This window comes from Cydia strobilella, chromosome 16 (assembly GCF_947568885.1).
Source record: "Cydia strobilella chromosome 16, ilCydStro3.1, whole genome shotgun sequence".
NCBI lineage: Eukaryota > Metazoa > Arthropoda > Insecta > Lepidoptera > Tortricidae > Cydia > Cydia strobilella.
Window position 1 is genome coordinate 1,979,019 of NC_086056.1, and position 16,995 is coordinate 1,996,013.

Below are 16,995 nucleotides of genomic sequence, written 5' to 3' on the forward strand. Positions count from 1 at the left end.
ATTCCTCAAAAACCTCGAAGATACCTAAAAACATTTTCATAATAATTAATGTCATTACCGGGTCTAACGCGATTAAATTTCATTATTTTACCTTTTTTCCGACGTTTCAACTACTCCGTCCGTCCGTCTTCCGTGACCACAGCAGCTAGTGCAACCTAGTTGAAACGTCGGAAAAAAGGTAAAATAATGAAATTTAATCGCGTAAGACCAAGTAATGACATTAATTATGTGTACAAAACGTGAAAGTTTAAAACGTTATTTCTTAATAATTTATTGTAAAAAAATGTGAAATCAATTCTGTTTTCTATCTCCTCTTTTTATAGGCTTTAATTTATAAACTGAAATAAATGTCATATACGAAGGAAAAAATGACCAAAGCCTCCAGTGTCCAGAATGAATGAAATTTTTTGAAGAGTGTAAATTAAAATATTTTCATAGAAAATAATTTAATTTGTTCTTAAAGCTTTAAGTTATGTTAATTAATTGTATAAACTCATTCGAGTCTGGGTTACCTACGAGACAGGCTAAGCCTAGTGTAGGAACCAGAGTAACCTGACTGTATTTTTCTATGCCAGGTACATTTTGTCAACTGTGTTTAATTTAAGTTAATCTTAACAACCTGTAAATATTTTTGTGTACCTACAATAAAATTTTTGAAGTTTGAAATTTAGAAGTTTATATTTTCATAAAGGGGCCCACTGACTATCAGTCCGCCGGACGATATCGGCCTGTCAGTTAGAACAAAAATTTGACAGTTCCGAATAACTGACAGGCCGATATCGTCCGTCGGACTGATAGTCAGTGTGCCCCTTAATAGCCAGCAGCGGTATCATGGTCGCATTTTTATCAAATGAAGATTTGCTTGACCAACTACTATAGTTGGTTACTTTTACGATTACGAATTCGACCACAAATCAACAATTTTAATGCCTACCCAGAAAACACAGTAAACATGTGCATACAACACACTATTTAACGAGAAAATGAGCATTATGCAACAAAATCTGTTTAATATCAACCATAAAAGTATCCGCCATTGCATTAGAAAGTAAATGTTCTAAATTTAAAAATGGCGTACGTTACGAACATCTGTTATTCAGGACCACCTAGTGAGACAGGCCTGACACCACCATTCATCTTTATTCGCTTAGAATAGGGTTGCCATAACTATAGGGACGTCGACCGGGACACATTTTTTTATTTTTTAGGGTTCCATACCCACGGGACCCTATTACTAATACTCCACTGTCCGTCTGTCTGTCTGTCACCAGGCTGTATCTCATGAACATAGAACTGTAGTAAACTGCAATTCAAGAAAAAAGTACTGAAATTGGCAATGGATAGTTAATAAGAGATCATAGGCATAATACCTACATAGTAACTATTATTGTAAAATAGTCTTGTTAGTCGTTACTGCTTTGTTTATTTTTGTTTTTTTTTTTTCTTTACTTTGGCTCTTTCTCCCTTAGTAGTCATAATTTTGTTTGATGAGCTTGCACCTAGTGTAGTAAATTGGTAACTGTATTTAGTACCCTAAGAGTAGTTTAAGTGTAGTATATTTCCATTACATGTTTTAGTGAGAGCTGTTAAGGAAATAAGTGAATGTCCTTAATGTGTATTTGTAAACTCATCTCCTGCTCACTTATTTCTGTTTGCTTTCCAAATAAATAAAATAAAATAAAATAAAAAACATAGCTAGATAGAAATTTTCACATTTGCTATAACAACAAATACTAAAAAGTACGGAAGCCTCGGTGGGCGAGTCCGACTCGCACTTGTCCGGTTTTTTTTACATCTTAATTGTACCTAAATATTCGTTGATCGCTTAGTGTAGCAGAGTCTAGTCGAGTTATATTGAACATGCATACCGATAACCCATACCGTAATAGTAGATTGTTAACCAAGGGATGAAAGGCACTGGTTTCTGCCGAGGTTGTTTGGCGCTCGAACACAGTGAGAGCGCCTTTAGTGCGAGGCTGAAATGTTTTTATAGTATTTCTTGACGGTACTTTCAATTAACAATTTAGGCAAAAGTATCGTTATTTATGGAATGGGGAGTTAAATATCAGAATGGAAATTATATAACAAATTAATTTAAACCCAAATTTCAATTGCTTATCGTAAAAAAACGTATAATTTTCTGCACACCTTGCACCTTTTAGAACAACTGAACAATGACCCTCTTTCAGAGCATCGCGGACACCGGGACACCAACCTTCAGACGTGGACATGACGGGGACGTATGGCAACCCTAGATTAGAACCAAAATCTAAGGACAATCAAATATCCTTAGCACCTTCAACTTAAACATGAATATCCTGTATCTCAACTGTAAAGGTAAAGTTGTTTAAAATGGGGAACCATGATCTAACAGGACTTTCATACCCTTAATTACTATTACCTTAAAGTTGAGTTTCTATTGTCTGGACTGTAAAGGTAAGTTTGTTTGGAAAGAGATGCTAATTTATGCTATTCAATATATATTAAAGCTTATTGTGATGGGATAAGGTCGTATTTCGCTAGTGGATGGATGAATTATGAAGAGGTGCAGGTGACGTTTCGTTACCCAATGTAAGGAGGTCTGTATTAGATCTCTCTTGAAGTATTTGGGAGAGGATTTCAGTTTGCGTTAATAAGCAGTACATTTTATACCGATAATGATATTTTCTTTAGGATGTCTAATGATTTTTACTTTAAGTATAAACTGTCAATCAAACATTACGCCAACGTACGGCACTAATCAGATATCTTTAAGAGAAAATTTAGAGTATTATTGATATTTCCTACACACCCAAGGGCCTGACACTCTTTGATAGAGAAAGATAGTCTTATTGCGATTCCTATGAGGAAAGAGAAAATAGTGCCATGCTTTGTCCTTATCACCGACCGGGTTTTTTTTGTTCATGGTCGGGTTATGGCAGCATAGGTAGGAGGCGATGGCGAAATACCGAAATTTATAAGAGTGAAAGAGAAAAAGGATTATGCTGCCATACCTAAAAAAGATTAACCTGTCAATACATGAATAACGTCTTTATCTTACCCCTGGTCGCTCGGTTTCATGTCTATAACTACTATACTATGTCTATGTCGACACCTTTATAATTTCTACCGCTTGTAGACTTTATTTCTTCTTCTAGATTGTATGGTATACCGACGGCTAGGTTCGCATAACTTAGTAATAATATCTGGGAGACCTAGCTTTGCTCGGAAAACATATGTATAAAAACTCAAAAATGCGCGTTTTCCCAGAGATAAGGCCTAGCTAGATCGATTTTTCGCTCCCGAAAACCCCCATATAGCAAATTTCATTGACTAGAGTCGTTTCCGAGATCCCCGATATATATATATATATATATATATAGAAACTCAACTATATATATATATATATATATATATACAATACCGGCCAATAATATATCACCTTTGAGTGTTTTTGTATGAGCTTGTATAGAGTAAACAATATAGGTTAGTTTGTAGATTATTTTACTAGTCATTTTATACAAATCTATGATGAATATTGCAATGAAATACTGTGAATTACAATAGGATACTCAGCATATTACTAAAAAACCTCTAGTAAAAAAATGAAGTTAACAATACATTAAAAAAAACCTCTATGAAAAAACCATTGCATGAGACCAATATTACTAGACTACCTAAAGCAGTGAGGTGGAAGTCACAAATAAATATGTAAATAAAGTTATACCGTAAAAACATGGAGGTGATAATATTATTGGCCGGTACTGTATTATACAAGAATTGCTCGTAGTAGCTCGTAAGTTATAAGATAAACATAAAGAATAAACATATAATCAACACGTACGTGTTTATCGCATAAGTTTGGAGGTCTAGGTCAGTAACGAATGTACGATAATGGGTCGTTGATAATTATGTGAACATTGACCTTTAACCAACATTCTCTTGATAATACAATAGTAAATTGTTAAGGCGGTTCCCTGAGCCAGAAGGCAAAAAAATCTGCTTGTATGATCATGTTTTACTAAGAGGCGTTGATATTCGTAGACGTGTAAAAAATATATGTAGATCTTGACTATATTATCTTTAATAACATAGCTTCCGATACACGAATTATGACACTTCGCTCGATACAATTAATTCCCAAAGTAACCTCTAACTCGGATTTTTAATCAAACTTTACTCGGTTATTTATTATGTGATACTATAAACAAAAAAAGAAGAAAAACAATCTTAACTTAAATAGTAATTTCATATCTTTCGAATTTCGATATTGTAAATTTTTAAAATAAATAAAAATCGTCTAAATTCGATCAAAATTGACACTTGACGCGCATCATCTTTCCCGTTCTTTCTTGCGAAATGTGACAGTGACAGCGGCAAACCGATGGAACGGCCTTAACCAAGAATTGAAAGGCACTCATTTCTGCCGGGGCAGTTTGGCGCTCGAACGCAGGGAGAACGCCAATAGTCCGAGGGTAAAATGATGCCTTTCACCCGAGTTAAACACTACTTTTCATTTCGAATGCGAGAAAAGAAAAATGCATGTTTTTTTTAAACATGACGGTATATTGCGGATACGGATGCGGCTGATAAGCGACTCTGTGTGACCACTGTGGCTGAAGTCGAGCAGTTCCCGGCGGCGGCTCCTGGAGGTGCGAAAGATTCTTCATCTTCTGTTGCCAACACGGCCCAGTCCAGGAGGGCCAGGAAGCCGGCGCAGAAATTTTAGATTGAACTTTCTTTTCGTAACAGCGTGTCGAGTATGCATTTTGTTTTTACTCCTTAACTTGGCAGTATAATAATCTGAGCCGATTTAAAAGCCCACTCTTAGTTTTTTCAATTCATCACTATTTATTTATTTTCGTGGGTGGATGTTTTATTTACTCTCTTATGATAGCACTGACACTGACAGTGACTACTCTGGTCTGTCGCTCTGACGTTTCTAGCGTCATGACATCTGTCAATAGGTACTTCACGTTTCTTTTTACGCTGTTGCTCTTAACTACGTATAAATGTATAGAACTGTTAATTCATTTCTTAAATTTCGATGCAGCTCGAATGTGTATATAATGCTTATACTTATTTAGATTTAGTTATTCTTCCTTTATTATTTAAAGTGTTCAGAACTGCTGGTGGATAGTCGATTTGGCATAGCATAGTTGGTTTTGCCAGCTACAAACCATTTTAGCGTATTTATTTAGCATCTATTATATATATTTATATATAATATATACATTAATTTATATTATACTTATTTTTAATATTATATTTTATGTCTATTGGTACCGACAATGATAGTGACGTATCTACGGATCACTTTATTTCCTTTTCTTCTGACAACGACGATAGCAGTTTTTATAGTCTCCCTCTCCCTCTACATGACATTCTTCTTAAACAACTAGCTGATGTTCCTAAAAACTTGAATATTTTGCATATAAATGCGCAGAGCATTCCCGCCCACTACAACGATTTTTTAACTTCTTTTGATGTATCCGGAATTCATGCAATCCTCGTTTCTGAATCCTGGTTTAAGCCTTGTCTCCCTTCTACTTCTTATTCTTTACCAGGGTTTCACTTGTTACGAAATGACCGCATAGGCAGAGGAGGGGGTGGTGTGGCCATTTATCTCCGTTCTCATTTCCCTTATTCAATTATAACTGCGTCAGCCTCGGCCGCCAATACCGCGGAGTACCTTTTCATAGAGTTGAACATTTCATGCGCCAAAGTCCTTCTTGGTGTTTTTTACTCATCTTCCCTTAATGTAGACTATTTTACTTCCTTTGAAAAAGTACTTGAAGACCTCATGCCCTCATATAATCACCATATTATCATGGGTGATTTCAATACCTGCCTTTTAAAAAATGACTTCCGTTCCAGAGCTCTTAAATCCCTCGCTGATGCATGTAACCTTACAATTTTACCTTCTGATGCTACTCATCACTTCCCCAATTGTACGCCCTCTCTTCTCGATCTTACCCTAGTCTCTTCTCCTTCGCTAGTTGGCAATTATAGTCAGCATTCTGCTGACGCCTTCTCCTACCATGACTTGCTTTGCTTGTCATATAAGATTCGTCCCCCTAAAGCCAAACCCAAAATTATTATGCAGCGCAATTTTAGTAGGCTAAATGTAGAAAAACTTCGAGTGGACGCTTGTAATGTTGATTGGAGTGTGATTGATGCTGCTAATACCATGCATGAGAAAGTGTCACTTTTTAACTCCTTGCTAATACAACTTTACGATACACATGCTCCAGTTCGCCCAATTAAGTTAAAGCATCTCCCCGCTCCCTGGTTGACTGACGAGATTAGGGCCTTAATTGTAAAAAAAAACGTAGCCAAGTATAAATATAAGCACAACTCTACTGACAGGAACAAAGTTAAGTATCACGCTCTGAGAAACCGCTGTAGTACTATGTGCCGTGATGCTCAGCGACGTCACATTCACAAGTCGGTGGTAGATGGTGATCCAGCCAAAATCTGGAGATGCCTGAGATCTTACGGTGTTGGAAAGTCTGCTAACAATTTTTTACCTATCGACTTGAATCTAGATCAACTAAATCAACATTTCTCCTCTTCTAATGTTTTCAGCGGTCCACTAAAGTCCCACACTCTTCGCAACATCTCCAACTCTTCCACTCCTGACTACACTCCTTTCTCAATTACTCATTTATCTGAGAGTGACGTTGAGAAGAATATTTTGGCTATTACATCTAATGCTATCGGCGTCGACTGTGTGGGTCGCAATATGATCATCCCTCTCCTTGACCTCCTCGTTCCTATTATTACCCGTATCTTTAATTATTCCATTTCGCTCTGTAGCTTCCCAAATTCCTGGAAAGACGCTGATATCATACCTCTCCCTAAAAAGTCCAATCCGTCTTCCTTCTCCGATTATAGGCCTATATCCATTCTTCCTTTCCTTTCTAAAGTACTAGAGCGGCTTGTGCAACGACAACTAACTTCCTTCCTGAATAGAAATTCACTCCTAAATCCTCTTCAGTCCGGGTTTCGTTCTGGTCATAGCACGGTTACCGCACTTGTCAAGATTTCAGATGATATCCGTTCGGCTATGGATAACCGAAGGCTAACGGTGTTGACGTTGCTAGATTTCAGCAACGCTTTCAACACCGTAGATTTTGACATTCTGTTGGGGATATTACGTACTCTCAACGTTTCTCCAGAAGCTACTGAGTGGTTTCATAGCTATCTAGTAGGTCGTCGGCAACGTGTTAAAGTTGATAACTCTCGTTCACCTTGGTGCAGCACGCTGGCTGGCGTTCCGCAAGGTGGCGTGCTGTCCCCTCTCCTTTTTTCAATTTTTATTAATTCTATCACTTCAAATCTCCTTTCTGCTTACCATCTTTATGCCGATGACCTACAAATTTACTCACATGGCCAGCTTGATGATTTACCTTCTGTTATTCACACCACTAACACTGACTTGGAACGTGTTTCAAACTGGAGCTCTTTTTATGGTTTAAAGGTTAATCCTTCTAAAACCCAAGTTATCATAATTGGTAGCCCAAGAACCATAGCAAGAGTAGACTTTGATAAATTACCAGGTGTATTTTTTGATGGGGTACTGATACCTTACTCTCCCCAGGTTAAGAATCTAGGCGTAGTCTTTGATCGCACGCTCTCATGGATACCGCAGGTCAGTGAAGTGAGCAGGAAGGTCTTTGCAGCTGTGGGTTCCCTACGACGAGTTCGTAACTTTTTGCCTTTTGCCACTAAAATTGCGCTTGCCCAGTCTCTCCTATTGCCCATTTTGGACTATGCCGATATCAGTTATTTACATCTGACAGAAGAGCAACTGAATAAACTCGAGCGGCTTCAAAATGTTTGCATTAGGTTTATTTTCGGATTACGTAAATTTGACCACGTCTCGAGCTATCGTACGCAGCTCAAGTGGTTGCCTATCCGTTTCCGCCGCGACTCTCATATTCTTCATCTTCTTTTTTCCGTACTGTTTCTCCCAAACACTCCCTGCTATCTCAAAGTCCGTTTTAAATATCTTAACTCTGTCAGGTGCTCTCAAAATCTTCTACTTTACCCACCTCCTTCTTCTTCAAAGGTCTACAACAATTCTTTCAGTTTTCGCGCAGTTCGGTTGTGGAATGCTCTGCCCATCGATATTAGACGTGCTAAATCCCTCTCTATATTTAAAAATCGTTTAAAGGAACATTATTTATCTAAGTCTTAATCCTTCCGTGCTCTCTATGAAACTCACTGTTATGGCTACCTCGACATACCCGTATATATATATATAGGTATAAGTTATATATAAAATGTATGTATTAATTTATGTAGTGTATGATTTATTGGATAGTTGTAGTTTATGTATTTTATTATATTTGTCTAAATTGTTTTCACAAATTTTGCTAATTTCATTTATTTTTTTTGCGCCACCCGTACACTTAACTATGTTCGCCGTTTCGCTATCTGAAGGTTGTCTGGAAGAGATCGCTGTTTAGCGATAAGACCGCCTGTTGTAACCTACGCCGTTAAATTCCAATGTATTCTCTGTAACCTTTATTTTGTAGTGTGCAATAAAGTATTTTATTATTATTATTATTATTATTATATTTTTATAGTATTTTTTGAGGGTACTTTCAATTAGCAATCTAGGCAAAAGTATCGTTATTTTTGGAATGGCGAGTCAAATATCAGAATGGAAATTGTATACCGAATCCATTTAAACCCAAATTTCAATTGCGTATCGTAAAAAAATTTAAAAAAATCGTACTTAGAACGTCAAATGCCCCAGTGCAGAAACGTATCATTTTCTGCACACATTTTAGAACAACAATGACCCTCTTTCAGAGCATGAGAAATGATCGGATCCAGCGTTATATAATACTAGCTTTTGCCCGCAACTTCGTCTGCGTGGAGCCCGTGGAGGTAGTAATTTGGTAGCTTAATTATTTTTTATCCAATCTGCTTTTTATCGATTCCCCATACAAATTTCCACCCCCCCTTTTCACCCCCCTAAAGGATGACTTCTGGGATAAAAATTACCCTTTGTCCTTCCCCGGGACTCAAACTATCTCTATACCAATTTCAACTTAATCGGTTCAGACGGACAGGTAACAGACAGACAGGCAGACAGACACACTTTCGCATTGATAATATTATAGTATGGATTATTATGTAATATTTACAAGCGTGTATTAGACGAACAACGTACAGCCTATCTATCCGAAAGTACACACAAGGGAGCGGGGCAATATTCAAAGCCAAACAAATTTCCAAGCAAACTCAAAGGGGATAAATTTTATTTTATATTGGGGTAGTTTAGGACGAGGGAAGTTGGGGAATATTTGGTCGAACGGTTTGCTTAAAGTCTACGAGTTTATGGAGTTATATTTAGGGGTTTATTAGAGAAACATCTCCAACGCATAGATGGTTGGCAGTCCACGACTGGGTGGACTGGCTGGGTGGGACGAGGGTGTGTCACTTTTGTATGGAGAAAAAAAAACTTCTTTTTCTCAACTTCTAATAGTTTCCAAAAGTTAGGTTTACGGCAACAATAATGAAATATGTTAAAATAAGTACTGTTCTTATATACTTTTAGCTCCCTCAAACGAGGTAAAAAAATGGTAATTTTTCTGTAATATTTTTATGAAAATATCTTTCCTACGTCGTTAAATAGGCACATTTAAAAAAGTAGTTCCATATTCATATTACTATTTGTTTCTAGGAATTTAAAGCATGTTTAACTCGCGCCGTACATTTGTAAATTTTATTAGCTTCATATGTAAGTATAAAAAAAATTTAAGATTCCAAAAGCAAGCTTATATTAATTAAACATAAACTTAAAACTATTAATCTAAAACCCGTTCTGTGGCATGCCTGGTCCAAAAGTCCCCATCACACTCGCAGCGTCGCTGTATGGCGAATTGGCGATGGAGCTCCAGCTCTCACTCAGCCGCCGAACCATCTCTCTGAATAATTCGGATGCCTTGCTGCACCATGGTCCGGCTGTTTTCACAGCAACGGGCACAAAATCGTACGTAACCCGGAGTATTTGGCGTGCTTATGTTTGGCTGCACCTGCCGCCTTTGCCGCTTTGCTTATTATGATTTCGTTTTTTACTTATTTTAGGGATAAAAATAATTACGCTTGCAGACAAAATTATTTTAGTAGTTTTAAATTAAAAAACGTTTTTTTTTCTATTTTAATACTTCCGGGTAGAAGGCATGCTGTAGTATTTATCTGTAAATATCTTATTAGAATGATATAAAAATAAGTGTTCCGCTTGTCAAAACAAAGTTTTGCACGGAACACTAAAAACTGGCTATTATAATTTAATATTTTAGCGCAACCCTACCTTTACTGGGCTATCTCTTTCGATCGTAGGTCAACTCTCAAAATGACTGATACAATTATGAATCTCATACAAATAAAGATTGTACGCATTACAATGTATGGATATTTTGTAAACATTTGACATTGGTAACATGAGACCCGATAACAAACCGTATCAATGTCAAAGTGATATTTTCGAGTTAACACAACTATTTTACTTTACCTACTGCTGAATTTCTAAAAGTACAATACAATTTACCATAAAACGTTAGGGTAATTACTAGTTGCCTATTTTGAAGTGCCTAGAAAGCCCAATTAATTAATTAATCGACTTTCCTACAAAATTTGAGACGTCAAATGTAACCGACTAAATAAAGTAAATAATATAAATAATTGAATAGTTAGCAATATACCCGCTAGATATAGGTACATACATGTAACTTTCTATAATTGTGTTTTTATGTTCTATTATTGTTTTTGTTTTTTTGTGCCTTGCCTCTACCACCATTTACGCAAAAGTAGCTATATGGCGCAATATGTTATTAAATAAGTTGAATTTACCTCCCATTCTATTTATATCCAAGCGTCGTGCCATCATCTGACTGACATCTACATTAGCCCCTAAAAGCCTCAATTTCCCCCTAATTTCCCCTACAAACGTATTAAGGACATGGTAATTCGTAAATCCCGCGCTAATGATCAGCCGATGTACCCTCAACGCATGATTTACATACAAACTTGAGCTCGTTATTTACATCAAAATGTCTTAATTCGATTCAATATTGTTGGCTGTTATGACCTTTAGTGATTAAGAGTGAAGTAATGTACACCCGGTCCCACGATTACAGGCACATTTACATCGAAACACCTTAGAAGTAAAAGGACTTATGTTTGTATGAAAATCCTGGTCACGGCACCATTTTGTAACTGAGCCTCCTAACAGCTACACACCTTTGACAATACAAAATGTCAATCAATTCGCGAACCTATTGCTTTGAGTTAAGGTTGTCGTGTTTATACATGTGAACTTAATAGGTTTGCGCGAGTGATATCAGAATTAAGTGGTAACAGGTGGTTTCCGTGTTACTTGATGTAGGATCATTAGGAAACCAGTCTGTATAGGTAAGTACAATTAATGTAAAACATATGTTGCAATGTTGGGAACTAGATACTTTGCCAGAGACATTCCAATTTACATTCATAAAGTTAAGTAACACATATCTTAAACTTATACGTGTTTGAATTTTTTTGATTAATACATTTTTTAAATAAATACATTTTGAGAATTCTCTAAAACATTAATTAGGCATTAAGACTGGAAAATTGATGTTAAGGTAAAAAAATCATTTAAGTGAAAGTATGTCTCCATCAATCCAATATCACATTATTAAAGCCCACCCTTTGGGATGAAATAAGCTACACACTCGGAAAGATTTATTAAATAAAATTTTTGGCTTCGATCTTTGTTATTATGCAGTAATATTTAGTAATTAAGGACATGCTTCATATAATAAATACTTTGCTCAATTTGACATCTGCGTCTTAAAAGCGGTAATTAGAAAAAATAACACGTAACCCACTATTTTACCTATATAATTCACATCGTGTTATATAACAATATTTCACATATGTTGATAATTTCACAACTATACTTAAGTACGTTGTTATTACAAATTTCTAGGGTAAGTAATTTAGGCCTCTTAATTACCTAGATAAGCCATACCCGCGAAGTGACGAATTAAGCTCCGTTGAAATCACGACATGTAAGTTAAGGTGACGTTCGGAATGTCGCATCACTTATGCAGCTGCGGGCGGGTCCGAACGTCACCGTACGATCCTTAATGTTACCCATATAAACTAGTGCCACTGTTACTTTGGTACGCTGTCAAGTGTCTAGTAGAGCGTTTGAAATAAGTAAGTAAATTCATAGGTCATATATGTATACATCGGGGTTTTTGGTGCGGGAATGATTTGAGTAAGAGTAGAGATAAACAGATATGTTAGTCTGAGAAAACATCATATTATGCCCAACGACCTCTCTGTGAATTTTATACACACTACGATACAATTTTATTTTCACCACACAAGTTAGTAAAGATCCTCTTTATCTTTCAAAAACGGAAGAGAAAATTGCATTTTATCAACAAGAGTGGCAAAGTCATTTGATGCAAATTTTGAGTTGATTTTTGATGTCGGCGAGTGGAATTAACTTTTAAATGATTATTATTAATGATAAAATTAAAAAACGTTAATTTGGATTTGATTTGTAATTTTGTATTGTAGTTTTTTATATTTAAACAAACTTTGCTCCCATGTGTGTGTGTGTTCCACATGGGAGCAGTTTGTTTACATATAAAAAAAATATTATTTTTAATTTAATCTTTTGAATAATTAATTATGCATTCGTCATTAGGTAGAACCCTGCTAGATTACATTATGTTTGTTAAGTCAATACCTACTCTTTGGCTAATGTCAAACATTCCCGCACCGAAAGGCCGATGTATGCCATATCACGCTGCAACCGGTCGCATATATTCAACCAATCACCTAGGAAAACAGATTAGACCCATCCTTGTAGTGTGATAACTGCAACTTGCTTTTATTATCGCCTTGAATTATCTTCACTCGATAAACGGGCATGACAGTGGGCTTATTACCTCTACGTCTCTTTGAAACATTCAGAAGCAACTCCACTACAAACACTATAATGCTGGCCGCGTACATAATACCTATAAATATGAAGGCACCCAATAAATGCCGAATACCTAGAGACACTACTTTGCTTGTCCCATCCACGCCTACAGTGCGAATAAACAATTCTTGATTCCATTTTTCTATAAGCCCATTTTCGGATACACTGCGTATAATATTGTTAAATCGTTCTAACATAGGAAACCAGCGCCGTGCAAGCAATACTACACCGTATTTGTAAAGATTGTTGCCTTCTTTAAAACAGTACAAAAGGTGCTCTCCTTTCCCTAATTTCTGATCCTGATATTCCGCCTGACGACGCGATGCCACTACGGCGAAATTCCTCTCCAAAGCCGCCCGTTTAATCCCTTCAGAGAAACTCGTCGAGATGTATTTGCGATACAAATAAAACGAACTCGCGTTATTAGTCTCAAAATAGGATCTGTAGATCGCTCTGCCTCCCAAAGGAATGCCGGACTGGATGAGATCAACCTCAGAGCTTATCTGCTTCTCGTATCGCGGGTGCATTAGAAAAGTTCTCAGAAACGACTCGTACGAAATGCTCATGATCATACCAAAGAATAACCAAGCAAAGATTAGTATCCGGAACGTTGCCGTCTTTGGTTTAAACGATGCGCCCCAACCTAGTATCATACTAAACGTGTATAGCAACGAATTAGTCGGTAGTTTTGTCACTTTTCTATCATTCTCTCTGTAATAAATATAATGAAAAATTATTCCCATTGTGACTATGCTCAGTAATGTGGCCACCCACGTCGTCCATTGAAATATAATCACCAAATTGTTCCAAGTCGACGCTTGGGCAGACTTGGGCACGCACCACGTCATCTCATCCTGCGTGTAACTCACGGTTGGATGAAACCACTTGCGGATGGTCCTCGTAACTTCTATGTCACCGATCACCAAATCAACCGAGTCATTCCGTAGAATTTCGTAAGCGCCCGTCGCCGTCCCGTTCGGGTAAATGAGTCCCCAATTTTCCGGTACGTCAGACATTCTCACAATCAGACTCATGTTTGCGAACTCGCTAATCAGTTTCACTAGATTGATTTCACCGCCTTTTTGGAATTCGTAAGCTTCGGGGTAGGGAGTGTTTGTTAATTGGCGGACCGGTGGCATTACATAAGGTTCCGAGATAATGGCTTGTGTCACAAGAGGACATTTTTTCATGTTAAGTGGAAACATTTCTCTCTGAGCATTCTTGTGTCTCACAATGCTATTTTTACATGTATCTAGAATATAAACGGAATTGCATTCACCTCCACAATTCGTATCGCTATAAGGCGCCCACGTATACGAAATCAATCCTGCATCGTCTGGGGAATAAATAAAGACTATGCTTTTCAGAAGCTTGTATTCTCTCAGTTCGTTGATAAATTTCTTTGCGATTGTTTCACCATCTTCATCTGGCAACAGTTGATAATAAATAATAGCTTTAGCTAAAGGATTCCAAGTTGGCAGCTTATTCAGCTGCAGAATGTTTCTTACGAGCTCAGATTTGTCTTCCAAAATCAACATATAATTTTTAGCTTTCTCAGGGAAATGGGACGCGTTAGCATGTTTATAGAATGAATCTTTTACCATAACGGAATATTTAATGCCGCCGTGGATGGTGCGCAATAATAGCATCTGCGTCGTAGAAGCATAAGAGTTAATATTGATTATGACGATGCTTCCGCTTAGAGCTTTTTTCTCTACAAAATATTTTGCGGACAATTTTAAGACGCATTCGGCAGTGTCTTCTATTTGTACTGAATCACCAGATGCCGTTAGCATAGAATTCTCGCTTTTTACAGTGACAATGTGAATAAAACATAAATATGATGCGAATAATGTGGAGTGCATCTTGGTTGTGTGGCGGCGGAGCAAAAAGACTCAAAGGAATCAGAGGAAAGGCCTTTTATTCTCGTTTATGAGTGAGCTCCCGTTTGATGTTGGCAGCGATGTGCAACTGTTACATTATTATTTGAAGCAAGATAGCTCGTATTTTATTTACTCTATAAACAAGATGAATTTTAATGAAAATGCAGTGTTGTTTATTCAATACGGATTCGTACAGCGTTTTTGTGCATGAACGATATCTGCATTAATGAATACGTTATTTCTTATACAGTATTGTTGGATAACGTTATGTACTCTATAAATGAGTTAATGTAATTGAATTTGTAATGATTTTAGTAATTTTATTTATAATTCAAATGATTTTTTGTATTTTAAAAATGACATTTACTTCTTTTGCGATATTTTAGTTTTGCTTGACATTTTAATGATGATTCTAAATTGCTTAGATTGACATAAATTTTTGACACGTTTTTGTTTTATACATACTTATTTATAGCTTTAAACGAGCAATTTTTATATATTTATATATAATTCGGGGATCTCGAAAACGGCTCTAACGATTTCGATAAAATTTGCTATATGGGGGTTTTCGGGGGCAAAAAATCGATCTAGCTAGGTCTTATCTCTGGGAAAACGCGCATTTTTAAGTTTTTATATGTTTTCCGAGCAAAGCTCGGTCTCCCAGATTACATACTTATTGGGACAGAAAATTATTTTTATTTATTTTATATTTGTTAGTATGTAATGTTTGGCATGCGGTCGAATGCTGATAGCGACCCTGCGGCACGCCATCTAAGGCGGATTCGGCACTCGTTGGTGGTTTTAGACGGTAGTCCTCTAGTTAGTCCGTCATCCCTCCTGGTTCCCCCGGACCAAGTGGCATGCGTAAACGCATTTCCCCAACGTTAATGTAATGTTTGACGATCATGATAATAAGATAAGCAAACTTTGGCATTGTTGCAAATTTATAGTGTAATTTTTATCCTGAAATAAATAAATCTAAATCTATATTATAAAGAGTTCCATTTTAATTTGGTTTGATTTGGTTTGGTTTGGTTGGTTGGTGATGTATTTTTTCGAACAAGATATTAATAATTGACGGACATTTTTGACCACATAATTTTTGTTTTCCACCTTTATATCGGTATAAATGCCAGTTGAGTAGCGAAAAATTGCCCGAATTTCAATACAATACAATAGGTACAGGTTGTCTACATCTGAACGAAATAAATTGTACCAATTTGTTGACATTTCGGAAAAATTATCATGGCTGACATTTGTATAATAGGGCTATCATTGGCAATAATATCTCTTAACATCGTAACTAACTTTACCTTGAACTTCTAACTCTTTTTCTAGTCTTTTTGTCAGTTTTATTTACATTAACTTGAAAACATATGTCATATATTAAATATTAAGTTTTTTGCCAAAAAAAGAATTTTTGATACAAGCTTTTATCGCTAACTGTATTTCTCTTTCAACAGGCAATTAATACTCGTCGAGACAATTAGGTTGCGTTATTTTATTACAGAGTTACTGCGGCCATCAGATAAGCTCGATGGTACCATCCATACTAATATTAATATTATAAATGCAAAAGTCTGTCTATCTGTCTTTCTGTCTGTGTGTTCCCTCTTCACGCTTAAATCGAATCGATTTAGATGAAATTTGCCATAGAAATAGGTTGAGTCCATGAGAAGGACATAGGATAGTTTTTATCCCGAAAATCATCCCTTAAGAAAGTAATAAGCGGGGTGGAATTGAGATAATTAATGAAGTGCCTGCTAATTTGTGTGCATAATATGCTCAAATTGAATGATTGCTATGAGAATTTTTCCAGGCGCTATACTTACTTTAGCTGCTGTTACTAAGTCCACGCAGACGAAGTCGAGAAAAGCTAGTAATATTATAAGGTGGAGAGGACTGGACCCAACCATCTGCTGCGTCCTGCAACACCGTCGACGCTGGTCTATGTGTCCCGTCTACATTACCTTACGAAGGTCGATGACATCGTAAAATATGTCCGAGTCAAGTCCGTATTCGTCCTGAGGATCGTGAAGTTGGAATCTCGACACAGTGTGAATTTTAATTCTTTTGTGGTGAGCGTTCCGACTGAACATCTAGCGACATTCACCAAGGAGGAGTTTTGGCCGA

General features: G+C 36.7%; 1 protein-coding gene across 1 annotated transcript; it reads right to left on the reverse strand.

The window, feature by feature from the left end:
* Positions 1-12,807: 12,807 nt before the first annotated feature.
* Positions 12,808-15,026, reverse strand: LOC134748386 (uncharacterized). Its single transcript, XM_063683167.1, has one exon. The coding sequence runs from the start codon at positions 14,842-14,844 to the stop codon at positions 12,835-12,837; it is 2,010 nt and encodes a 669-aa protein (XP_063539237.1). The 5' UTR covers positions 14,845-15,026; the 3' UTR covers positions 12,808-12,834.
* Between the last annotated feature and the right edge of the window lie 1,969 nt (positions 15,027-16,995).

Coding starts and splice junctions, on each gene's coding strand:
- LOC134748386 (XM_063683167.1), bottom strand. CDS start 14,844: ATGCACTCCACATTATTCGCATCATATTTATGTTTTATTCACATTGTC.